Consider the following 27,473-nt stretch of genomic DNA (forward strand, 5'->3'; position numbering starts at 1 on the left):
TCCCCCCCCCCGCCTCAAAACTTCAAAACTGAAAATAACGTTACCAGATCAGATTCATATTTTATCCTGCCTGTAAGTAACTCCTGGACTTCAGTAAGGAAAATGCACCCGTGAAGAGATTCAACCACAGAGATTGTGGGGCTTGAATTCTAGAGGAACCAGCATCCAAAGCCTTTGCTTTCTAGTAATCTGAATTTGTCAAAATCTTTGTAGTCTTAAAAGAAATATCTACTACACTGTCAGCATCTCTGATATTTGCAATCTCTACAAAATGTACGTGATCTTGGACTGCACGTCCTGAATAGAAAGGACAAAAATTCTAGCATAGCACACAGATATTAGGCAGCAAATTTGGATGAATTTCTATGTTTCTATGGGTTTAACAAGTGATTTGCTTTGTTTCTATAGGTATGGTATGTAATTTCCAGATCTTACACTTTCTCAGGTAGGTTAGATCATTTCAAAATTAAAGGCGGTAATAGAGAGCAGGTAGGGTGATCCAAGACACCTGTTTAATAAAGTGGTTCAAGATTTTTCTCTTCTAGTCCAACTTCCATAACTTATTTCCCTTTCAAGAACAAATACAATGCTTTTTTGTTAGCACAGAGACAACTTTAGGTTGGGGTTAGAGCTGACATGTGACATCTGAATAGCACAAGGCATTCACTGCATGTACAAGCCCTTCAGAAAATAATTCAGCAAAAAGATTAGGACTTTTCTATTGGCAAAGTGCAACCCATCTCTCCCAACAGGGAGCCATGCTTCAGGTGAAAATTAAAGAGTGTAGTTTAACCCTAGGTATCTTGGATATCTCAAAGGCAACCAGTACAACACATCTGGCTGCTTTGTTTTCCTCATGCCACTGATTTAATGATGCAAAAATAATCAGAGATGCTACTCTCCCCTTACTATGTTGGTGGGTCTATGTTGGTTCCAGGATCTACACCAGCCAGTAATCTCATTGCTCTTAGAACATGGTCAAAAACAAAGGGTGATTGTTAGACTGTACTATTACAGAAGGGTCCAGGGGAGCATCAAGCCCAATTCAGTAGATTGTACCAGTAAATTTTGGTGTGGGAAAGAGAAATGCTACACAAATGTAACAGGGTCACCCTGGGATTCCTTGTACTGAAACATCATTTTTACACAGAGGATATATATAATTTTATATATATATATATTTTATATATATATTCACACACACGCGCGCACACAAAAAAAGTCTTTGATAGGCTTTCTGTGTTCTAGTAAAAATAGTTGGCAGCTGCAATCTAGGAGACCAGAATTGGCTTTTGTGCTGCCTGTGATGCCCCACTGCAAATTGTCTCTCAAAGGCAGACACTTGTATTTATCTGGCAGGTGGAGCTAGTGCCTGCCTGAGACAGAAATAACCTCCCATTGGGGCACACACAGAGCTCGTAGATTTTTTGCCTGGACCCTGCAGAAGAGGAAGATCCTTGAGGCAAGTTAGGTAGTTTGATTTTTGCAGAATTCAATGTTATCTGAAGTCGGAGGGGAGAAAGAGAGAAAAAGAGAGAATTAGTGAAGAGCTGTTATTTTTCATCCAGCATTTAAAGAGGCCTCGTTTGGACATCTGAGCTGCTACAGAAGCTGGGCAGCCAAGGGTGTGAAGCTGGGGAAAGGCTGACATCAGTGTGGGTGAGTTTACCCTGAAACCTCTGCTCTTTTTCTGTTATCTATGTTTTCTTGCCTCATTGCTTTCTGGGACACCAGTGTGTGAGTTAAGCCCTGCAGCACCCAGCAGTGACAGCAATGCCTTCATCGCTCGGTGGGCAGCATGTTCAGATCACTTCCATGCAATCAGGACCCCTTTCTTCTACTGGGACTTCTGATCTCATTACCAGTCATGTTTACAGGCTCACAGCACTCATTTTTATGTGTGTTTTATGTGTACATGTAATATCTTTATGCAGATTATTATTATGTATATTAAAAATTACTTCAATGTCATAAAAGACCTAAATTTCTTCTTAGAAAACAGAACATAAAAATGAATGCACAAGGGAAATTTTCTAACATGATTGAGAAGAGCATGGTAAGATAACCTGATGGATCTGTAGGTGTTCCTGTTCTCTGGAGGGGAATTGGACCAGATGGACTTTAAGGGTTTCTTCCAACCAAAATGACTGTAGGATTCCATAACCTACAGCCCAGAATATTACAGGGCGACTGACATTGTTTGCTCTTATCTTGCAGTTACAGTAAAGATCACTTCTGTTTTAGTATCCAACCATCTAATTGCCAGAAAGAGACAGGCCAATATATGTTTTCAAAAAACAAATAAGTGTTGAAAGCATAAAGGCAACTGCTTGCAGTCATGAAATGCCTTGAATTTCAATTGCAGTATATTAGGTAAGAGTTTTATTGCTATTTTTGTTTTGCTTTGTTTTGTTTTAAACTCCTCGCCAGGGGGATCTGGAATATCTTAAAATGCAAATGTTTAGAAATAACAAGAATCACAATAAGCATCCCAATCTGTGAATCACTGAGGGCACTAAGATAGGAAAACAGCAGGCCGTACTGGATCTCACATCCTATGAAAAGCCTCCTGTGAGGCTCTCCTTGGGTTTCCCATCATCCACATCCCTCAGTGTCTTCCACATCTGTGGCAGAAGGAGGGGATGAGAACAGGTGTGCATATTTTCCTGAGACACCAGAAGAGACCTATTTTACTTCTGTTCTCTTATCAGCTTTAGTTATTAACTCTTTCCCTTTAGAATTTTCCCCGGCGCAACACCCTATGTCTCCTAATGTTCACATTCTTTCCAAAATGAAAACATCAGCTATAAAAGCTTTTCGGATCAATACAGGTGAATTAAGCTCTTCTTATAGAAAATATGTATGATAAAAGATTTAATTACGTTGGCCACATAAATCCTGCTTTAAAGTGACAAGGAAACAAAGAATTTAGGAGCGCTGTGTACTTTACTGCTGCATAAATTTGCCTGATCCACAGATGCTATTATCCAAGCACTTTAAAAATAATGAATTAGCCTTCTCCACAGAGTGAGCCTTGTTTGCATATGATATGTTCAATCACTGCTTGCAGAACCTATGCTAGGAAGGCTTCACCAGTGCTTTTAGAATAGAATCACGGCTTTATGATTTGAAACTTGTTTTTCAAGTGCTATGCGAATGGGAAGGTTATAAATCTGCAGAGATCTGCAGCTTGGTTTGTGTTTCCCATAAAGCTTGGTGCTCTTTGCTTACCTCTCCATCTTTGGATTCCAGCCTGAGCTCTGTCCTGCACGTGGCTTTCAAGCTGCCAGCCTCAGCGTTGATCTCAATGCCCTTCGGAGCCTCCATCACCAGTGCACGCGTAGGCGACTCCAGTCTGAAAGAGGAAATGGCAGTACTTGGCCTGTTGGGCTGAGGATTCGTGTGTAACCTTGGGCTGTGGCCTTGAACAGCCTGAGCACATATTACAAGGCAGCTCCCAAAGTTCAGATTCACAGATGGTTCAGTCAGCAGAAAGAAACTACACCCAACCACAGAATCACAAAGGATGGAACAGACCACTAAAATCATCTAGTCCAACCACAACCCTCTCCCACCATGCCCACTAATCCATGTCCCTCAGTGGGACATCCACCTTCTTCCTGAACACCTCCAAGGATAGTGACTCCACCACCTCCCTGGGCAGCCTGTGTCAATGCCTGACCACTTCTGAGAAGAAATCTTTCCTAATATCCAACCCGAACGTGGTAAAAGATTCCACAAATCCAATCTGCTAGCATTTCACATCAGCTTTACTGTGCTGTAAATGCTGGAACATCAAGCAAGGCACAATAAAGCTTCCCCCTTATTAACTCCCTTATGCACTAGCTCAGAGTTGTAACTAATGAATACTAACGGGGGATATTATCAAAGCAGGGTAGCTACACAGAGAACGCAAGCACTTTTCCTCCTCAAAGCTCTGCTAAGCAAGAGCAAATTCTTTCTTATGGCTCCCTATAATAATGTGAAGTATTTAAAGGTTTAATGACATAAGAAAATGGACAAAAAAGAAAAAAGTAAGATGGAAATCCTCCAAATTCCTGGTCTCCAGTGCTATGCTCACATTGCAGGGCTCACAGCAGCACCCTCCCAAGTGCTTTGACTCTTCTTAAGTGTGGTTACGTGAGAGAGATCTGACAACCCCATTACAGCTCTGGCTAACATAGCCAAACCTTTTAGTTCAGGCAATTGAGGTTAATGCTTTAAGATCTGGAAGTGCAAGGTTTAGTCTTTCTGGCTTATTATTCATTCATAGGTCCTGTATTGTACTTGTCTCTTTCTCGTCTTTATAAAACAGACTCTCATTACTTTCTGTATTGAAAATAACAATAAAAACCATTTCTCCCTCTTCGGCAATTCCTCCTAGTTGACTTTATCACAGTTAATTTTCTGTACCGTCAGCAAATCTCAACTGTGACCTCACCAGCTGAAGTGAGAAGGACAACTTGAACAAAAGATCCTCTGCTTGGGGTGCTTTGGGCAGGCAGCAGTGACCATGGTAACAAAACCAAAGCATGAGGCCGCATGCACCCAACCAGCTTTCCTGGGCATCTTTTATCATTTGATTGCATTACTGCAGCAGTACTTCAGCTGTTTCTCTGCTCTTCATATATAATCATTTGTGCAAGTCGGTGTACTCTTAAATAGACTCCTTCTGGTACTGAGACAATATTACAAGAGACTGAGAGAGTTTGGCTGTATTTATTGCAGCCAGCAGTTCAATAAAGCAGAAGCACAGCTCCCTCTGTGCAGCCCTTTCCAAGTTATGACCTTCCCTTATGTGGTGTCTTCACGCTGCTGGGTTTCAAACACCTTTCCCTTAAGAGCCCAAACTCATCCATAATTTCCTGGCTGACTCAACTCAATCTAAATTTCAGAGAAGAAGTAAGGCACAGACAGCAAAAACAGCCTCATGGTTCCCATCCTCTGCACAACCATTCTGAGATGCTTTTTGTTTGCCCTCCAGAGGGAAGTCACATCCCACATAAACCTTCTTCTGATCCCTCTGCTAGTGTCAGCCCGTGGCTGTTTCCTGCAGGAAGAACTGAAGGTTACCGTGGCTGCTGCTATTCATTTTCTTTTCCTTTTTCCTGATTGAATTGCAGATTGCACGGAGGAGAAAAAGCCTGCAAAGAATGATTGGCATTAAATAGTGTTACCTCAAATAAGAACCCCTCTGACCTTTCAATTGCAATAACTGCCTTTCCAGTATCTGTTAGAATTTCTTTACGGTAAAAATAGTCAGAGCACAAAGCCTTAGGGCTCTGGTGCCTTTCATTATGGTGGGTGAACGTCCCACATTTTGGAGATTTGTGCTCCTTGCAGCTCTCATCTTTGGTAGCACAGCCCCCAATGCTAAGGATCTCCCTCGTGCACTGAGCACAAGGAACTGGGCTGTAGGATGCAGGCACACACTGCCTCCCTCTGCTCCAGAATCCTCCAGAGAAGAGGGAGATCCAGGGCCAAGAATGTCCTAAGTCACTGTGGCCAAATCCACTAGCAGACATGCCCAAACCCAGGACAACTGAGCTAATCTGAGGGTAAAATAATGCCTGAGAACCAAGGCCAGGTGACTCTTCAGCTCTCTGATATCTCTGAGGCTTCAATTTCTTTGACATCTTGACTGTCTCAAAACATCTGTTCACCTGTTAATCTTGTAGCGCTTCTTGCCACTGAGAAATAAATCTTCTAAGTGCAAAACACTGATCAGACACCACAGTGCAAATGAACTCAGTTACAGCAGCAGCACTCAATTGCTGCTCTTTATGGGAATGGTCTCCCACTGTCACACCAGCGCTGTACTTGGAGAGAACTAAGAAACAGGGAATTAATAAATAGCTTCCTGTGGTGGGGGATCACGGAATCATACAATCCTAGAAACATTTGAGTTGGAAGGAACTCTTAAAGGTCATCCAGTCCAACAATGAACAGGAGGGGACCTTATACTTCCAGAACAGAACCTGAAAACTATGGGAATGAATGCAAGTACTTTAACAGCAACAGGCAGCTCTTCCAGTGATGAGAATAGCACGCTTGCAGCTCAAGTGGTTTTGCATTTTGCACTGAGTTCAGAATTTTACTCTTTTCACTCTCAAACAGCTGTTTGACAATGGTATCACCTGTCTGCATGGGACATTTGTCCCAGCTGATGCTACTGAAAGCAAGGATAAAAAGGTTTTGATAAAATTGTCTTTGGCATTAGAGGGGCATATGATTGCAAGGGACTTAATTTCATTACTTTCTGTTTCCTGAATGAACTGCTGAGACTTGAAATCAGGAGCTGAAAAATCTATGCAATGCCCCAGAAAGAATTTGAGGAGTTTATGCTCTAAGAGGTTTAAGAAACGTTTACCAAACACTTTCATTTGAAGCAAGCATCTAAGAGACACTCTGCATTTAAACCTAATTCTGTCTTCCAGAGCAGAACCAATTTGAAGACTAATAATGACAGAAAATGATTTAGCAATGAACAGATAATTTGTTCAAATATCAACATTTGTTTTTCAGTAGGTTACTCTGGAGCTTTCAGCAGGATTCATATCTTCTGGCTAGGTGTAAGTCTGTACTTAACAGCCATAGGCTGTGAAGGTGGCTGCATGAATATAGATTGTTTCATTATTTGCTCCTGCTCTTGAATTTCCATCCCAGCAATTGGCACATAAGCTCTTTTTTATTGACCATGGGTGCTGCTTATTTTTGCTCCACTGTTTTGAGGACCTCTCTGACAGGGCTGTGTAAGGAGAGGAGGTCCACTGCTATCTAGATTAACACTGACTTCCAAACTTGATGAATTCATGACTGAGATAAACTGATCCTGCCATTGCCAGAAAGTGCCACCAACAGCCTCTTGTTTGGGTGATAACCATGGAAACCTTTCTTATAGGTCCCAGGCTGCCAAACAAGCAAAAAATTTTCAAAGGACACAAGTAATGGGATTTTCAAAACTACTGAAGAAACCTGAGATCCACTTACTACACCAGGTGTTAGGTACTTTTGAAAATCCCATTGAGTACCTAAATACCATAGCAAATCTGACCCTTAATCGTGCTTAGTTCTGCAACAGAGGTAATAGCACTTCTGAGCTCCACAGGGAGAATGGAAAGGCAAATAGATGAGCAGTTGTGAAGCAGTTACATACTGTAATAACTGAGGTCAGGTAAGTACCATAGCCAAAGATGGATGGCAAATGGATAACTGATGTTCCCCAAACTTCGGTATTAAGCTCCTACCTTCATCAAAAATACTGTTCCTACCACTGAGCACACTCAGCCTGCATAGCAATGTGCAAGACAGTGTATACAAAGGAAGCCTTTCTCCAGCTCACCGTGCTTAATGGACAGTGTCAAATGTGTCTCCTAAGCCCTTTTCCTCAAACCTACCACCAAAGCACCTCTGATTTTAAAGAGCTGTGATGGCATACGTGCATCCTAGTGTTGCCCACTCCTGCTACTGTTGGAAATCTTGTGTTCCTGGGAGCCAATAAGAGCAAAATTTTCTGTGCCATTCCTTCTTGGTTTTGAAAACTTTAGGAATAATTCGAAGGAGGTCAGCACTTGGTCTGCATTGGAGTTCCAGGGAGATTTGTCATTTGGAAAGACCGTTACCCAGATTTCTAGTTTTCATTTCCTTCACCATAACCAGCCACATTAATCACTCCAGCAGCATGGATTATATTTCCTTCTTGCCCCTCTCCTCACTACCTCTGGAATAATCCATCTTTTGTCTTACCATTACAAATGGACTTCTGAATTTAGGGAGAAAAGGATATTCCAGATGTTAGGGCAGTACCACCAGCAGCTAGGGGCTGCTGATGTGCTTCCAATAAAATCGATAGCATTTCCTTAAAATAATAAATATCAACATGAATAACTCACAGAGAAAATGTTTGCATTGATGCTGGACTCCAGCAAATAAGACTTGCAGTTCACTGGAAAACTACAAGGAATGGCCTCGAGCTTCAGAAGTTCCTGTCTCCAACAGGAGATTTTTCTGCATTAGGCACCAACTTCATTTGCAGTGTGGAAATGGAAAGAGAAGTTTGCTCTCAGGAGTTGAGGAGCATATGATGCAGCAGTGTGGTAACATGAGCTAATTTAATTTTGCTTAGAAACCTCTGGACTGAGAATAGAACATGTATTACTGCAGCTGTAGCCCATTATTTCTAATGACTCTAATTATTTCTTACGGTATCCATCTGACCAGCTATAAGATTTCACATTGAGCATAAAATTAGCCAGTGTTACCACTGTGCTTGCTTACATCTCATACAATTGGTAAATTATGCTAGCAAGTAAATGCAGAGGTCCATCAATTTGCTGGTAATGAACCAGTATCTCAGGTTGAAATTTGCTTTCAGTTTTAACTCTCTTGTTCCAATGAAATCAATGGGATCACCCATTCCCAGTGACTTATACTTCTGACTCCATTATTTGTGTTATCTTACATAAATCTATTTATAGTAAAAGACCACAATAATTAACTCCTCATTAACTGGAAGGTAATTAGCTTTTACTGAAGAACAAAGAAACCATGCTTAATTTACATTTCCAGAATGGTTTAAAACTTTTCTTTTTTTTTTTTTAATTTTAATTGTCCTATGCGTGCCTGGAGTTTGGAAGGAGGAACAAGGTCTGGGATTCATCTGGTCAAAACCTTAACTGAAGTTCATCTGAATTCTTGTAAACTTACAAGGAGCAAAAGGCTCCGTCGTGAGCAATACCCATCTGGCCTACATTTCTTTCCTACTGGAGAGGACTTCTACTTCAAAATCTCTCTCTCTCATTTCTAATCAAGACACCAACATTTTGAGTAAATATGTTTTCACATATGGCAAAGTACAAAAGCAGCAAGCATTCTGAAAGCTTACAGAAGATATCATCACTAATAATAAAATATGTATCCCTGTTATTTATTCCCTAGCATCGACATAAACCTTGTTTGCAATTACAGTTTAATGAAGCACTCCAATTACTGTTTGAATGAGGACATCTGATTACAGTCTCAATCAACATAAATAAATCTTGCTTATGAAAGGTTTCCAGGGTATTTTCTTTAGCAACATTAATTACAAAAGTAAACAAGGATATATGATCATCACAGCATCCAATTGTAAATCCTGCCTATAGCTGTAAATATTCCTTAGTTTGACAGCATGCATCACAATGCAGTTTCCAGTGTCTATGCTGCAAATCTGTTAAATGACAATTCCAATGCAGCCATACTCTGAAATAGATTTTTTTGTCCGCATCTAATTCCTAATAAGATCTAGATTCTTTCACATATCACCTGCAAACTATGGTTAATTCCTAAGGAAAATACAATTAAGTCTGTCAGAGACCTGACAGGAGCATAGGTCTAATGCTGCTCTATTGGAAATCACAGTTTTCTAATTGAGCCATAGATAAGTCTGGTTTAAATTGCAAGGAGGACAACAACTTTGCTTCTCCATATCTGGACAACAGAGACACCAAAGTGATTTTATACAAAGATGAGCAAAGAGAGAGAAAAAGGAACAGATAAAATATTGAGATTAACTCTTATGTATAAATTATGGACAAAATTTACCATTTCCTTGGATAGAGATCATGCTGGATGAACAATCCTCCTTGGGATCTGCTAGTGCTGCAGTCCTTGACGAATGAATGAGGGTGTGGGGAACAATCCTGCCCTTTTGGCAGGCTACATCTATCAAGTTCTGACCATTTCCCTCTGTGGTAACAGGAGCAGTTTGAAACCATTTTAAAACAGGTCAAAGCCAGCAATAGGAAGATGCTTAGCTAATGTTGAAAGATTCCAGTGGGTCTAAATAAATGAGATAAATGAGAAACCAAAGGAGTCTGAAGGTGTAGCTCACACAAGCCCACTGCTGCATTGTATTCAGAGCACTGAAAGCAATAAAACCAGAAACACATGGAAGAGTCAAAATATAATTGTGAATTCTTCATGAATACTTATCAAGCTAAAGCATGGGAATTGCTGAAGGAGATGAAGCAGCTGTAATTACGTGGGTTGTCCTAAATGTTTTTTTTTTTAATTATTATTCTTAGAATAATCTCTGGAATGGTATACAAGAAGAAAAATAAAGTATTTAGAGGACAAAAAGAGAGATCAAATGGAAGAGATCAAATTACTCTAGAGAGAAAAATGTAGCACGTAATACTACTGAGATCAGGTTTCATTATGAACTGGAGAAGTGGTGAAGGGTAGAGATTGTCAAAGAACAAAGTATGAGATTAATGTTTTACGAAGTAGAGGTATGGCTGAGAAAATTAAAATCATCTGGATAATTAAAAAATGCTGTTACTTATAAATCAAGGAAGGAAATTATCATAGAAATTGGGAGACAGTCAAAAATGATGCGTGGTAAATACAGAAGCAGTTTAAGAAGATGATGCATTTTAGGGGCCAGGGAAGGGACTAAGGGATGCAAAATGAATTGTTCCTATTTTAGCAATGATGGCAGTGACGCTCTCCTCACTCGGTGGGCTGCGAGCAGATTGGTCTCACTCTGAATCCCCACGGTGCCTGACAGACGTGAGCAGAGAGCTGTCTACAGGATTCCCTCCATCCTGCCGTGCTCTATCTTTCAGCCTTAAGAGCTGAAAGAAGTCCAGAGACACTACAGAGCCAAGTGGTGGGAAACCTCCGCAAAAGCAGGGCAGCAGCAGAATCAAGGAATTATAAGAGGTTGGAAAAGACCACTAAGATCCGTAAGTCCAACTGCAACCCACCCTCACCATGCCCATAACCTCCTCCCCCAGTGCCACATCTCCATGGTTCTGGAACACCTCCAGGGATAGTGACCCCACCATCACCCTGGGCAGCTGTGCCAACGTTTCACCCACTGTTCCTGAGATGAAATTTTTCCTGAAAACATCCAGAGCAGCACAGCCCCAAGGGTGCTGATGCCAGAGGCACAGTGCCAGTATCTCAAGGCAGGGCATAAGAGTCATTAAGAAAACCACAGCAGTTGTAGGTGGGACTGAGGAGATTCAGCCAGACTACAGCCCTAGCTATTAATACAGTTTATGCCAGGAATCAACCATAGGAGACACTGAGAGATAAAGAAGCAGAGAATCTGCTCTGGCTAGAGGAAAGGAAGGGACAAATATCCTCTCTTCAGGAATGGTCAGAAGAGGAATAGTAAATGACTTTATTACCAAGTGGCTGAATAAGAGCTGGTAACAAAACTACTGCTATTGATGCCACCAGCTGGAACATCCCACACTTTCATTTCTATTACAAATATCTCAGCACCAAATGTCTCTTGACATAACATTATGTGGCCTGGGTAAAAACTAGCCAAGTAACGCTCTCAGGCTGACAATTACTTCATGGAGATGTGTGGACTGTGTTTTGTTAATTGTATGCACTTTCTCTCTGCCCCCAGTGGGGCCAGGTGACAGCCTCAGGAGCTAGGTATACCCCAGTTACCATGTAAAGCACCTTCTGTGTTCCTGCTATACCTTCTTATGTAACTTAATGCAGTAAGATAAAACAAACTGAAACAAAATAAATTCCTCCTCCTGTTGGGTGCATTAATGAGAACACTCATTTCACACATGGAGAAAAATAATTACTTTTTATGTTGCTATAATTGCCTAAACCAGAAATGCATGTTTCAGAAACAAAGGTTGGGCTGGTGTAAGTTTCTAATTACAGGTTGAAAGCTTCTAATTAAATGGCATTAATTGGAAGAAACCTTTTCAGCCAGAATTACAGAAGAGGCTGCTAAGACTGGGTATTATCTTGATGCACTGTCATCAAACCAGGAATGAAATAAATAAAAACAGCCTAGTAGCTCCTCAAGTCACTGGCATGACTTGCTGCCTAGTAGTGGGGTATGTGGAGGCACAACGACCTAAGACCTCCCCTCCATAGTTGTGGGGTCAGCAGTATGGTGTTAGCCCAGTCCCACCACCCTACATGGTTACAGTAAGTCGGCATTGGTCAATGCAAATGGGCACAAGTGTTGCATTAGCTTTTGGAGCACATAATGTTTATGTTGGCTTCTGGACGGTTGCAGGAGGACAAATGTCACCCAAGCTGGCGTAAAATTAGAAAATCCAATGGAAAGATGGAACCTGAATCAGATAAAACTTGCTAGACTGATCTGTTAAGTATTCATTAACCTAACATACATGGTGCTCTGCTTCAGGGTGACTTTCATGTGCAGTGAGGGCAGCAATTTATTACTAAGTCAGTTTGGGCTAACTCTACTTTCAAGGCTTGCTATTCTGTCCTAATTCAGAAGACTGCATGAAGCAATTGTATTTTGTTTTTGTTTTTTAATCTCGTTCCTTTTTCCCTTCAAGGTGCTACATAATCCTGCTGAGCAGATCTCCATGCTGTCACTGACAGAAAAATCATTTCCTCATGATAATCCAAAGTACATGGATGACAGTGGCAGGGGTGCAGTGCTGTGCAAATACTGCAGTCATTATAAGTGGTTTGCATGAAGCCTTCTACATCAGAACTGCTTTATGAAGAGAAGAAAGGTTGATTTAGATTTCCACTTTTTTTAAATCCACCTATCATGGGATTTTTACTTGCTATTTGGTCAGACAAAGGAAACAGGCAGATTAAAATCTCATGCAGGCAGTGCACAGGCTCAGCCTACAGCACTTTCTCCACTGATGATTTACTTTTGCACTGCCTTGATGATTTATTCTGTTCCTTCTAAAAAGACTGGACTTAATGGTGAATCACTTACAATGAGAAATACAGAGATATCAAAGCTAGAAAGGATTTGAAATAGTGGAATACCTGCTGGAAAAAAAAGGTGTGTGTGTATGCATCGCACACTTGGTGGTGTTATCCTTTGAAAGCATAAGGTGAATTCTGTAAGTGGATTTGAAGAGCTTATTTAGCATGACAAATTGGCTACAACCTGGTGGCTATTTCTGAAAATGCATTTATAGACCTTCAGACACTGATACTCCTGTGGTATATCCATTCAATGTACAGTCAATTTACAATGATTCCACCAAATTAAATCTTTATTAACAATCTTATTGACTCCGGCTTTGACATTTGGTCCCCCCTTTAATTAACTGCAATAATGAGACAAGCAATATAAAGTGTAACAAGTGACCAAACATTTTGTTTTAAACCTGCAGTTTATTCCAGGCAACTTCACAAAAAAATGAAGGCTGAACTGCTATTTGCTAAATGTCAATTTTCACACTGTGCTGAACCCTTTTCTGAAGCTTGTCAACCACAAATCTGTAGTCATTTTTCCTCCTCTGATCAGAGCTATGTGGAGCACGTAATGGGTTTTCAGTAACTTTTCATTTTTATGCAGGAATACCATTTGCTGTCCCCCGTATACTTCACAATATGGTAAATACACATAATTTGTGCATGTAAAGGGATGCATTGCCTAAGTTGTGGCCTCTCTCACAATTTATACCAGGAATACAGTTTTATATCTACATGCATAAGGTCTCAGCAATGACCTGAACTCCTCAAATATAACCCATTACTTAACAAGAATACTGAACCACCTAGTTTTCTAGTGTGCTGGGCTCCGGCTCAAAGGTAGAGAGCTGTTACAACCTTCATGAGTCCCAGCAGACGGTTCATCCTCAGACTTGCTTTGTGACTAGAGGCATCCCTTATATATGCAGCAGAAATTCCATGCCTTGCTGTCTGGCAGACAGAAAGCAGCCTCACATAATCACAGGCATTCACACTCTACTTTGTACAGGCAACCATGACCATGCATAGAAACACAGGACTTGGCTATAGTGGAAAAAAAAAAAAAACTATCACTGACTCAATACTACTGTGGATCAGTTCTCCCAGCCTCTCACACACTCAGTGCTATTTGATAAAGTTTGGGAAGCAGAATGGGATCACAAAATACACTGCCTAGGTCAGGATACCTGGCATTGAATAAAGTGGACCAGTGGGCATGGTGGGGATGGCATGACAGTTGGACTTGATCTTTGTCTTTTCCAATTTAAATCTATCATTCTATACCACCAATGAACAGGACCATCACAGCATCTCTAGCATGATTACTGGCATATAACAGCCTAGAATTCAGTTGCTTATTCCTGTATCAAAGCTAGCTAACCTGAAACTCGTCTTTGAAAAAAACCAGACAATTTTTCATAAGTATCCACTGATGTGTGATTTCTCTTTACATTAGAGCACTGGCTCACAAACTATGTTGATAATTTGGAAAGTTTTCCTCTGCTACAATCTCTACCATCCAACAAAGAATACAGATACATGAAAACTGAACAGAACTTCTCTGGAGGAATGCCAAGAAAAAGTCAAGGAACAAACAAGATTTCTAAGGGCAGAGAAGGAGAGGAGGGACCAGCACCCTGTGGGTCAGTTCTGAGGTGCTATTTGGGTGCAGAGGAGTTAAAAGGGCAGCAAAAGGGACGGGATATTTGAAGTAGTTATTCTCCCAGATATTTGAAAGTTTGAAGTCATTTGAGATTTACAGCTAATTTCTCATTTTCAAAGCAAAATAGGTTCAGAAACAGTGAAGAGAAGAAAACAAAGGGATTGTGAAGGTGGGTGGAGGGAGGAATAAACTACAAAGAGAGAGATCAGGCAATTAAAATAAAAAAAGCCAACTTGCTGTAAAAGAGTACAGAGACGTCTCCAAAGGGACTACTTTAATTCTGAGAATAGGATGTTTTGCAAATTTTAAGTGTCAATTTATCTTCAGCTAAAAATGAAACTGATTTCTATTTATCTTTTGCATATAATCACTCCTGAGTACAACACATGCTTTAAGGTACAATTCAGCAATCTTTCAGGAGATACATGCTTGATAGTATTTTTCTTAACCGAGAGACAGGCTGACTCTAACGGCAACAATTCAGTGGCTGGACTAAATGACCTTACTGGTCTTCTCCAATCTTACTGACTCTATGATTCCCAATGGGAAATGACCATGACTGCATGAACGCAGAGGAGCAACACCCCTGACCTTCTCCATCTGTAACACATGGCTACTGGGAACTACAAAGCAGTGCTGTTCTGAATATACATCTCAAGAAGCTGTGATCCTCATTCTTGATTCCACATCTGCCAGCATCTACGCTGTAAATTATCGATCCGTGTTTTAATGTATAGAAATCAGTCCTCCTGGTTCTCGGCTCAACACAGCAACAAGTGAAAGTGTTCAGCATTTCTTGACTTTCATGAAGTTCTTAATACTTTCTTGGGTGAGTCCACATTTTCACACTTATAACCTCTTTTGTATGACTTTTTTTAAACAGATTAAAAAGAAAAGTGCTAACTGAGCAGGTCAAGCAAAAATTAAATGAAATGAATAAATAAAAATGAACCCAGTATCCCCTCAGTGTCTTAATCTCTTCCTAGAAGAAGTTTTCAGCAGGGAATTTCATTTTCTTTTTACTTTACTTTGTTTTCAAAGAAAGGCAGGTAGGAGGACTGGCTTTGTGGTTGAAGCACTGGAGTTCAATTCCCATCCCTGTGAAGAACTGCCTTTGTGACCCAAGGCGAGCACATTCAGGGCTCCCTGGGATTACTGCAGTATAAGAGTAAAGGGGATGGCTCAAGCACAGTCCAGAAGTAGTAAATACACCCTTCTCTCCAAAACAGCGTAGTAGTACAGGCAAATCCTTGCTGCTGATTTCTCCTCATGCCCAAGCCAACTAATCCGAAAACTTTCTGATGGAAACTGCCATTTCCACTGCAGAGCATGGCCCTAAGCCAGTGCCTCTACCAGGAGCTTCACCAGATGGTCTCATGTGGTGCGAATTGCCTCAGGTGCAGAGACATAACCTGACTGACTGACTAAGAGCTGCCTTTAAAAGAAGTCAATAGAGTTACCTTGGAAACATAACATGGGAAAGGCAATTGGATTCCAAACCTTACAAACAACTTTAATTCTCCTTTTGTCTGCCCAAAAAATACTCAGAAGAAATGTGCAAGAAAAAAATAAATCATGGTCATTTAACCGCTGTCAAAAACAACAATCAAAGCTGTAAGGTATTGGTTTGCATTTTTGTTCCTCTCCAGAATTCTCCATTTCTTCTCAATTGCCTGCACTCGCATGGTATCTCTCTGCAATCAATATATAGTGTTAATTTGACTGCTTGCTTGGTAGGCAGCAGGAGAAACAACAAACGAGGCAAGAACTTATTATGTTTGAGTCCCATGAGCACATGTGGAATACGGACAATCTTCCACGGTGGCCACCACTCTCCTAAAGCTTTGCTAGTGAAATTACTACTGTCATTTCCATTGGTGTCAATAAGCAAACACTGCCAGGAAGAAGCTGGGGTGTGCTTCTATCCTTCCAAACAAAAGTATGATAGATATCAGGATAACACTTTGAGGCGGTACAAGAGAAGTTTCCAAATGTTACTTGCTTCCCACAGACAAAGAAGTTCTACCTGCAAAAGTTGGCACATCGCATCCCATGCACTGAAGCACTGAAATTCAGCATTCCTTTCAACATTCCTATGTACTAGGGGTCAGGATCATTAATTCCTGCTCCTGAATAGTGAATCCAGTCCTTATGTGGTGGCCTCAAGGAAATGAGGACTTCTGAGTCACCTCCATGCACCATAGGTAAGAGCCACATTTAACACGGGACCTTCCAAACCAAATCAGTAGCACAGCCCACTTGTTGACATTACCCATAGTAACTGCTGAAAAAAATAGTGAAATGAATCAACCAATAAAATTACTTGTTTGAACATTAAATATCAAAGCTGCAGAACAGAGCTCAGAGAAATACAGATACTGAACTGCTGAGTTAAGGAAGGAGCTGGTCAGAAAATAGCAGGGAGGGTGATAATTGAAATTTTCTTTCCTGCTTTCCATCTGTGTGACATCTGCAGTTATTCACATGCAGTCTGCATGTACAGGCAGTCTGAGGAGTCCTGACTGGGCCCTATCTCTGGTTGGGGAATTGCTGTGGACTGGTGCCAACTTCACATATTTGGAGAGCTTCCCAAAGCTTACAGATAGACACAAGTGAAGTGTTTCCTCTGGTCAGTGTCAGCTCTGGCAGAAATCCCTATTGCTGATTGTCTGCGGAGGGTCACAAATTCCTTCAAGTAATAAGCCTTTCAGAGAAATATCTGAAATATTTAAGATAACTGGGCCATTAGAAAAGAGTGAAGATTTACAAAGATGTTTACATGCCTGCGGGCTGGTATTTAAAACTCTGATGTAGCATCTTCCTGCACCCACTGCACATAATTATACCTCATGTAGTGTTTTTTGCTGCTCGATCTTCTGACCTAAGTGATTTTCATTCTGATGTGATATACATATGGTCTGATTTTTGTGTGTTCCTGCATGGAGCCAGGAGTTGGACTCTATGATCCTTACATGTCCCTTTTCAACTCAGGATATTCTATACCGTATCAGCACACAAGGGGAAGGAACCTATGACTCAATCAACCCCAACAATGGGGCACTGAGCTCCATCACACAATTCTCTCAATAAAAAGGAGAGAGAAACAGTTTCCTCTACAAAACTCGGGCATTGCTGAAGAATTGCTTTCCTGTCCCCCAGATATTCTTAAGTTCACTGCAGTCCTTCCCTCCTTCTCGCACTGACTCCCACAGTCCTCTCTTTTTTTCTATTTAATATTGTAAAGCAAGCCACCAGGCATAGACAACATTTGCTGTTACCCTAAAAACAAGCATTTGGAATTTTCAGTTTACTAATAAGAGAAATACACAGTACCTGAGCTGCATCCCTGGGAACTCTGTGGGGTCTGGGGATAGATTTCGACCAACATTAGAGCTCCTGAATACTCTCAGTATGCTCCCATAGATGACAGTACACATAGGAGAAATGCCAGCATCAAGGGCAGGAGAATGCTTGACGATGCTGGAATGGGCTCTAAAGGGGTAAAGGACAGCAATGAAATAGTTCCAAATCTGTCCAGTTAAGAAGCATGGAATCAAAAAGTCTTGCTTATAGGAGAGTACGCTCTCCTAAAGGACAGCCTTGCTTATAGGAGAGTGTTTATTTTATTTTTTATTTTCTCCTCAGCCAGAGTAGCATCTAAATGCCTTTTGCAACATCTTTGGCATCTCTAACGAATGTGGCAATACGTAGATTAAATGTCAAATGTTAAATCTGTGAGCTTTTAGGTTTGTCTGAGTTAATGAATACCTAAGCAGTAGCCCAAGAAAATAGTCTGCAAAATGATAGCTTGAAGTTACACACGTGACACACACTGCCCAGGGGGCTGTGGAGTCTCCTTCTCTGGAGATATTCAAGACCCATCTGGACACCTACCTGTGTGACCTGGTGTAGGGAACCTGCTTTGGCAGGGGGGTTGGACTTGATGATCTCTAGAGGTCCCTCCCAACCCCTATGATTCTGTGATTCTGTGATCTCCTATAAGATATCCTTCATAAAGCAGTCACCTCCTAACAGCCATGCTGCTTTAACTGTACTGCTCTAGTTAGAGTTACAATGTGGGGAGAACTTAAAAAGATACAACTGGACAGGCCTGTTTTAATTGTTCCCACCAGACCTGTGCTCCGTGACCTCAGACATCTACAGAGCCATAAATATGAGCTTTGATTGCTGTTCCCATAGTGACTGGCAGGAAGAACACATTGAAGGCTGGACTGGGACTGCTTCAAGCAGGCAAGCAGCTACTGGAAATTATTAAGTTCAGAAGCTCTGGGGACACTAATGTCACTGCAGGCCAGTCAACCTGGAAGATAAACACTGCTGGGCACTATGGAAAAGATTGTTATATTTGCTTTCTGCTAAGAAAGTGGAGTCGGCTGCAGTACAGGCATTTGGCTTGGCAAATGAGCCCCCTTCTGAGGCAAATTTACAGCCCTTTCTACTGCTGGAGATGACAAAGTTGCTGGTTGTGACTTCTGTGCTGTGCACATTTACTGCCAAGGAGCAGGCACCAGCCCTGGAGCTCAGCTGCACTCCTAGGGCATTTCGTTCCCAGGGCTGCCAAAGGCTTTGTACAGGAATGGCAGACTTTTGGCACCCTGCTGCAAAAGAGCAAAGCCCTGGTGGATGCCCTCAGACAGAAATGCAGCTTGTCCTGAGGCTGTGACACCCAGCTCCTGCTCTCACTGTGATTTGTGCTGTGAATACAGAAATAGAATTCTAAAAGCTCTAACTCTCCTAGTTCAATATAAAAAAAAATGGTAGCTTCTGAAAAAAAAAAAAGAATGGTATGGACACATACTGAGTATGTATATAAGAAGCTCAGGAATATTTATATTAGCTGAGCACACAGCAGGAGAAGCATAGTGGTGCTAATGACAAAGCTGTCAGTATCTCTTGAGTGCTGTGCTCACTGCCTGTCCACACGTTGCTGGGCTCTGAGCTATATGCAGCTGCATCAGCTTGCTGGCAGTCAGGGGCTGGTACATCCATGAAGGAGGGGATTTCCATGTGGTCAGATTCAGCACTGCCCATAGATCAATCCATGTTATAAGCCTATAAAGCCAAACAGCCTCGGCATCTCGATGAGCGTATTCAGATTTGAGAATAGAAATATGGTTCACTACTGGAGTTGTTCTATCATCCAGAATAAAGCTATAATTATTTCAACTGGATAGTGACGCTGAATCTATTCTGTCTACACACCTTATATGCTACCCAAAGTTTCCAGTTTTAAATATATAAACTCTTTAGAAATGGCCACTTCTTCAGCTTCAATGCCAAAATAATCTAGACAAGCCCATAGAAGAATAAGTATAAGGCATCACTTCTCCCTTTCTACTCTTTTTTGTGACTTATGCACACTGTTCTGTTAAAATAAAATGATCAACCAATCAAGAGAAACCAATGCTTTGAAAATGACAATCTCTTAACAGAAGGAGCTCAGTGACGCATCCCAGGAAGAAACTGTCCCACTCTCATGCATTGAGTGATTATCCTGGTCTCTTCTCAGTGCTGCTGGCTACTCATTTTAAGTATCCATCTTATGGTTTTAAGTTACCATTTTTAAGTATCCCATCCATTCACAAGCACTGGAGTCAGATACCCAGTTTGCACATTCTTGTAGTGGCCACAGGCACTTAAAGCATCAGATATGTTTTTCTAACTAGGTTTAAAAAAAACAAAAACAAGTAGGAAATGCCAGAATTGGACAACATTCTCTTTTAAAATGACCAGCTCATAATCCCTCTGCCATCTACACAGTGCAAACCACCAACATACACTGAAAAAAAAACCAACAAAAAAAGTGTTACATAAGATGAATCTCTCAAATTAGGTGCTCAAATGTCTTAAGGTATTCTTGCAAATATTGACTAATAATAATTATTTCCTGCTCAGCTTCATGGTTAATTTTTCTTAAATTTTACTTTAAGACATCTCTACAAATCTATTCCACACTGCTAATTACTGAGAGCTACTAAAATTAAGGGATATTAATTTTTAAGGATTGATCCTACAAACCTCTTGTAGTCATTCTTTCGAAAGAGACAATCCCTATTTGGGGAGTGAGAGGACCATTACATCCAACTATATTGTGGCTCTGTCAAAACTGCAGTCTAGATCCAATCTTCTATTCATCACTCCAAAACAAACATAGCACAAGACAGACGCTTATCTTAAGAATTTCTTTTTCTAGAAATGTCAAACGTTGTGGAATCCTTTAACCATGCTGGCAGGTTAGCCAGCACTGTTATCTACCACAGCTGACAGCAGGAATGCCTCCACAGCGTTTTGCTTCACACAGAAACAGAGAATTAGTATCCAGACAGGGGAGAGCTACCTCAAAGAGGTGACTATGAAAGCAATACCCTTTGGTATTGCCCAGGCAATACCAGACATACTGCAGCACTCAGAGAAACACTTTGTATACAAACACAGAGGTTGGAAAAAACCTCTAAGATCATTGAGTCTAACCCCAACCCACTCCCACCAACCACATCCCTCAGTGTCTCCATGGTTCTCAAACACACTCAGGGATGGTGACTCCACCACCTCCCTGGGCAGCCTGTGCCACTGCATCACCACTCTTTCAGAGAAGACAGATAGAAAGGCCTGGGCTGAAAAGGACCTCAAAGAACATCCAGTTCCAATAAATTGTTCCTAACTTTCAACCTGAACATCCCTTGGCAGTAATAACATGCAGCAGAGAACCTTTGCCTGCAGAACTCCCATTGCACTGACACTGCTTCCCCTTCCACAGGGCATCAGATCACAAAGTATGATGCAACATCATTAAAAACATCTATGTATTTATTAGATGTTACAGCATAAAATATGCAGGCACCTTGGATTGTATTTCAGGCTGTGACAGCAGGCAGTGACTGAATGCATGTCAGGGGTTTATGATGAACTCTGAAGCATCTTCATTTCAGAGGAAATATCCTTTTATATAGGCATCTTCTATTGCTTGATTTATTCTTTCTATCTGTAACTAACCTCTAGACTCAAAGATTTAGCCTCCTGGTGTGACGTTGCCTGAGCACTATGAATCTCAGAGCTCTGCAAAACACTGACAAAGGCATTGTTTGGTCCTCTCCCACTGTTCAGAACAGCACCAATGGAGGGAGAGATTGGACTGAACTAAGAAACCATTGAAGTGAGATATTTAGCAGGAGTGAAGGTGCAACACTACCTCAGTGCCCTACATGGGAACTAAAAGGCAAAGTATTGCCTGCAAGTAGCAGTCTTAGATGCTAACACTAAACCCACACAGGTGGTCCCACATTACTGAAGTTTCTGTACTTCTAAAAACAATTAGGGAATAAAGCCAACACTTACATTAAGATATACACCTAAAGATTCAGATCTGGGGAGGAGTTAAAACAGTGCTGGAACCTGCCTGGCACAGCACACTCAGGACTGGCTTTCCCACTCTGCTCCCAGCACAGTTCCTTCTGCCCCACAAGAATTGATCACCCGGTGCAGAACATTTGGAGGGTTCAGGCAGAAAGATTATGAAAGACTTGCTCTTGTACCCACAAAGGATCTGCCAGAAATGTCATCTGTAGTTATTTAGAGATATATAAATAAGATGAAAGCTAAGGTGATCCTTCTGGAAGCATGTCGGTTTCTAAAAGGAAATTCTTTAGGTTTACATAAAAGCTGCCATCTTTTTCACACAGGTCCTCAGCTGATTCAAGTACAATTGCCTGTTTTCCTACAGAGCCTTCTAATTGCAACATGAATTTATTACAAACCATTTCACATGCACACTTTCACTTGATCACACTTTGTGGGTCATGAGAGAATTTCATGAACCTTACAAAGCAATAACAATCTTCAAACCTCAGGCACTGCATGAGGAGACACTGCTTATTTTCTATCAAAAAGAACAGTTCTAATAACCTTCCATTAATATCCATTTGTATTTATTACTCTTTCATTAAATATAAGACACCAAATTCTTAAAAACAAAGCGTCAATTTAGTTACTTCTTTTAAAATGTTCGTAAATAAGGAAGTAGTCAGGACATTATATTTTTGTCACTGCCACACAGTTCAGCACTAGCAGCATAAACTCTGTCTTGCTTTCTGCCCTTATTAAATATAAGTAGATTTTCACTGAGTTTACTGGCAGGGAACATCTCCTTACAGCAACGCATCCCCTCATTATCCAGCCCTCTCAGCTGTTCCCAAACACACCAGGAGGCCATTTCCCCTCTGCTTTACAGTCTCTTTTATGATCCTTGATGGTGTAAGTTTTGGGGTTTTTTCCCTAGTGTCACTTTATAACATCCTCAGCCAGTTGTCCCATGCCCATCCTTAATGACAGAAAACCAGAGGAAGAGAATGCATTTTTGTATTGTGAAATGCAAGAGAGAGAACTCATGAACCAAAGTCAATTCAACACAACAAACAGAACTGCAGTTGAGATGCAGAAGTTTCAGCTGGTGAAATAGCTGCTGGGTCCATGAAGCCTGACCCCCACTTGTGTCACTTGAACCTAGGGGAAAAGCTCTTCTATTTTCACAGCCACTGCCCACACTCTGGGAAAAGCATTCCTCCCCTCTGGAGAACTGAACTGCATTTCTGGAAGTGTTTTTCAGGCTTTCTCAGACACTCACCTGCTTTCTGACTTTTATTAGGTCATAATCACATTTCTGCTTCTTCATTTCATGCACAAACCCAAAGCAACACACAGCACTATGAAACACACAGTTTTTAATTTTGACTTTTTCTATTCAAGGACACCAAGTCCTCGTGCAGCTGAAGTGAAACACTGCACCATTTTACTTGCATGTATTGCATTATATATTGATAGCAGTCACATCAGCTGATGGAATAAATAGCAACTGCCATTTTGCCTTTCCATTTTTGCTTCTCTCTCAGCTGGTCACACCAATCCCAACACAGCTGGGAACAAGAACTGGGGACTGCCAGCAAGAGCTGGAAATCAGATGGTCTGAGAGCTTGCTCAGGATAGACCAATGGGCTACCAAGGCTGGCTTCATAAAGGATTCTGTTTTCTGAGCTGGACTTGCACATGAATTTTCCCATGGGAACTGCCATAGTTTGCCTAAACAGCAAAAGGGTAGCCTTTGTTGCAGCACACCTTATGAATTGCAATGATGATATGGCAATGACTTCTGATGGCACCCTGCAGAAAGCAGACCAAGCCCCCTTCTTGCTCTGGTACTGTTCTACTGCCTAAGGGACACGTATTTGACTGTTGAGTCACACTTAGAGATAGGCTTTCATGACTTCAAACATCATTTGAAAGCAAGGAGTGGCATTCCTTGAGTGTGACCTCAGCAATGACATTTGGAAGGAAGCTATTATTCCAATTGCCCGAGGTGCCACAGAAGCCCATGGGATAAAGCTGTAATGCAGCATAAAGGACAGATTTATATTAAAAAGTAAGGACCAGAGCAGCAGCAGCCACCACACATTCAAAGGATAAAATCGAGTTATGAAGTAACAATACAGTCAACCTTTATGGCTTAGAGAAAACAGCCCTATTCCACGTGACACAAATTTGAACCACAGATTCTCTAGGCATGGTGAATATTTATGACCTCTATTAATAAGGATACAAAGCACTGCTTTCAAAAGAAAGAATCTCATTATAGTCACAGATACAGTTTTTTTCTCTCTTTAATACGACTACACAACCACTATCAACTCCTGTCTAAAGTACAAGCAATGCTCTTGTAAAGGTGCCCTTTTTAACCAGGATGGACTCATACAGCTCAAAGCACCTCACTCATACTCTACAGTAACTATGATTGCCTTGATACAGCTGAACTCAGGCACGAGCAGTAAGCAGTAGGAAACAAAATCCCAAGGAACTTCTCACTTGGGCAGTTCACATCTAAACTGCCCTTCCCTATTTTGTAGCAGGTTCATGAGAAGTCTGTGTTAAGCACTTGGGTTTGAGGAAGTTGGCTTACAACCACAGCAGCCAAACCCTGGCTGTGGTTCCCATGCCAGGCTCATAGTGCTGCAGGCACTGACATGCAAAACCTCAGCAGGGAGATTGTGCTTCTTTAAAGTCAAGGACTAAGCACAGTACTTATTCATCCTACTTTGCTCTTCACTTCAGGTTTTAGAAAAGCAAGATACACAGCTGGAGGGAAAATAAAAAGACAGACATATTCAAGAAAACTAGGTACTTTTCTACCAAAATGCAAACATGGTGCTCAGTGGATTGAATTCCTCTCATTTATTTAAGGTAAGAACTATGTTTCAAGGAAAATCCGAGGTATTCAGCCATTTTGAATGTGATTACATCCCAAGTATCACACTATTTTCAAAGGAATTAAACATTGGGACCACAGGTCGGTAAACTGCTTCCTTGGCCTCTTCTCTACTGCTGCATTTCACGTTCACTACCCCAGTACAAACAGCTCTTTAAGTACAAATTTTACAGTACACCAATGGTAACTGATACTCTCACAGAGCATTACAAATCACAGAATCATTTGTGTAGGAAGGGACCTTCAAAAGCCATCTGGTCCAACTTCCCTTCAACAAACAGGGACACCCTCAGCTCTATGTGGTGCTGAGAGTCCCTTCCTTCCTGACCTTAGCGGACTCCAAGGACAGGGCACCAGGACCTCTCTAATCAACCTGCTCCAAATGCCACATCTCACAGCACACCATCTCTCATCTACCCCATATGAGGGTACTCTGCTGCACTGCAAAGGCTCTGCTGCAAGGCAAACACATTACGCAGCTTGCACTAAAATGCTGGCTTGCTGGGCCTTCTCTCTGGACAGTTGTCTAATGATTGCTTTTAGGATGCTTACGGCTGCTGTTAGTCAATAACCTGCAGATCCCATTACAGTCAACACCACAAAAACAGTCCTTAGAGCCCACAGCCCTGGCGTTCCTCCTAGGCAAAAGCAATAAGTTATGCCACTCCTGAACATGGTAGCTCTGCTTAATCATTAACAAAATATAAACATCTGCGTTGTAGAAGCTAGAGGGTGTTTTTATTATTTTCTCTTCCAAAACATATCACCTCAGGGAGCAGACTGAACTACCAGACTGATACATCATGTTAGCTGGGTGCCACCGCATCCTTTTTAATCAGAGCACCATCGATATTTTGTATTATATGAATAATTAATTAGTTTCTCAACTTATTTCCACAGATGTCATTGCAAAAATCTATCTGAAGAATGTCATCTGCACTTGAGAGAAGGACAAGCACTGTAATGAAGTATTAAGCCATTTCACCAGTATGTCTGCCATGAAGTGTGAAATGGCTATTATTCACATTTTTAAAACCTCGCATTTATTAGCATCTGTTTTCTACCCAAGGTTAGCAGCATGCTGCACAGAGTTAAAAAAGCAAAAACAGTTTACATTTTTGTTATTCAAATAGATGCCTGTGTCTGACCATACAGATTGCTAATACTGAGAAGGCTTCCCTCAGGTCCCAGAGGACTTCTGGCCTGCACACCACTGCGGGCCGCACTCAAATGGATGCTTTGATTACGGAGCAAGTGATATTCTGCTGCTGAAATATAATGACAACCACAGGTGTAACACACCTTGACAGGACACGGATTCAGTATACACGAAAGATAACCAGCCAGAGATAACAAGCAGGATTGATGATTAATATCTCCCAGAAAAAGACTTTGTATGCATTAGGAAACCCCTGTAGAATAAATGCAAAAAGCAAATAACGAGCCAGCCTGTACTATTGTATGCAGGGGCCAGGAGAAATGGCCCCTTGTGATCACACTTGTGATTTTGGTGCTCAATTATATGCATAAGGAGAACAATCTTGTGCATCCTCCAGCCAAATAAGAGAGATTTCCACTCCTACCTACCTCATATGCTATGCCATTTGGCAGCAGTTTGATTTAGAAATCTGTCCCTTCCCGCCCTAATCTCACTCTTCTGTTTTCACTTATGGGCCATGCAGCTCTGGAGGATGCTCATGCTCCCACAGACCTGCATCCGTAAAGTGGTGCATCCAAAAAGAGCCCCACACCTGACTGCAGGCTGTTCAATCACAAATTCCAAATACTTTTTTTTCTTCCTAGTTTGAGCCTCTCATTTTTTACTCCAGCGATCAAAGCACCTTTATACCAAACTCACCTTCCTGCCAAGACAGCCTTCACTGCCCATTAGCCCTCCTTTAAAATGATCTGCCTGCCAATGGGCAGCTCCTGTTAGCAGCACAGTGAGCAGGGCTGTGCTGTGATTTATACAGCTGGGAAAGTCAGCAAAGCTCTGTCAGTACCTCTGTCACTTGCCAGGTGCATGCCTCCTGATTATCTGATCCATATCTAGGCATCACCTGCTAAAAACAGGGAAGGAAAAGACACTAGGAGCTAAATCCCTCCATCTGGTGCTGGGTGGGAAAAGGTGATGGCCATTAAGAGCAGATATGCTGTGGGAATGAGAACAGCAAGTCCCCTCTGCAACAGTTCTACTTTAACAGAAGGAAAACATCTGCAATCAACTGCCTCCTTAACCCCAAAGCCTTCTATCGAATGCATCGTGTGATGTGTTCAATACACCATCCACAAGAAGCCCTATGGAAAGGCTCCCTCAGACCTGGGAGGGCTGTGGTTTGTCTGTTCTAACAAACAGCCAGCAGCAAGAAGGTGTGTCAACTGGAGGAAAAGCCACAGCAAAACCACTGTGAAATCAGAGTGAACCCTGCTCTGAGAAAGTCTCTTTCAATGTTAAGTGCTTCAGGAAGTGCTGTCTGCCATCATGGGATCACGTGTGGAATCCTAGATTAGCACATTAAGAGCGATGGGGACTTCTGACGTTCAGAAGAACTTCATAAGAGTGCACTTAAACTTGAAGCTTTAGAGACTAGGAACCTCCTCATTTCAGTCATGCACTCACAGGTAGGTGCTGGCTTAGTGGACAGAGTCCTAGAAACCCAACCCTCTTTTACATGAAAATCGCTATTATATTTTTTTACAAAAGTGAAAAGTAATGCCCATCTCAAGGCAAAAGAATGTTGCTTTTACACTGGTAGAATTCTACCAAAAAATTACCAAATTACTCTGGTAAAACAGAGAAAAGAAAAGCAGCTGCAATGC

General features: G+C 41.4%; 1 protein-coding gene across 3 annotated transcripts in view; it reads right to left on the reverse strand.

Annotated features, from left to right (window-relative positions):
- Window positions 1–231: 231 nt before the first annotated feature.
- Window positions 232–27,473, reverse strand: part of SGCD (sarcoglycan delta) — a 299,559-nt gene continuing 272,317 nt past the window's right edge. For all 3 annotated transcript variants that reach the window (XM_065734696.1, XM_065734695.1, XM_065734697.1), the window contains 2 exons: window positions 3,232–3,355; window positions 232–1,502 (listed from right to left, as the gene is read on the reverse strand). In XM_065734696.1, coding sequence (XP_065590768.1) covers window positions 1,329–1,502; window positions 3,232–3,355 — 298 coding nt within the window. In that variant the 3' untranslated portion in view covers window positions 232–1,328. The remainder of the gene's footprint in view (window positions 1,503–3,231; window positions 3,356–27,473) is intronic.

Source organism: Cyrtonyx montezumae, unplaced genomic scaffold (assembly GCF_038088225.1).
Source record: "Cyrtonyx montezumae isolate F1298 unplaced genomic scaffold, pur_monq_1.0 scaffold_18, whole genome shotgun sequence".
Taxonomy (NCBI): domain Eukaryota; kingdom Metazoa; phylum Chordata; class Aves; order Galliformes; family Odontophoridae; genus Cyrtonyx; species Cyrtonyx montezumae.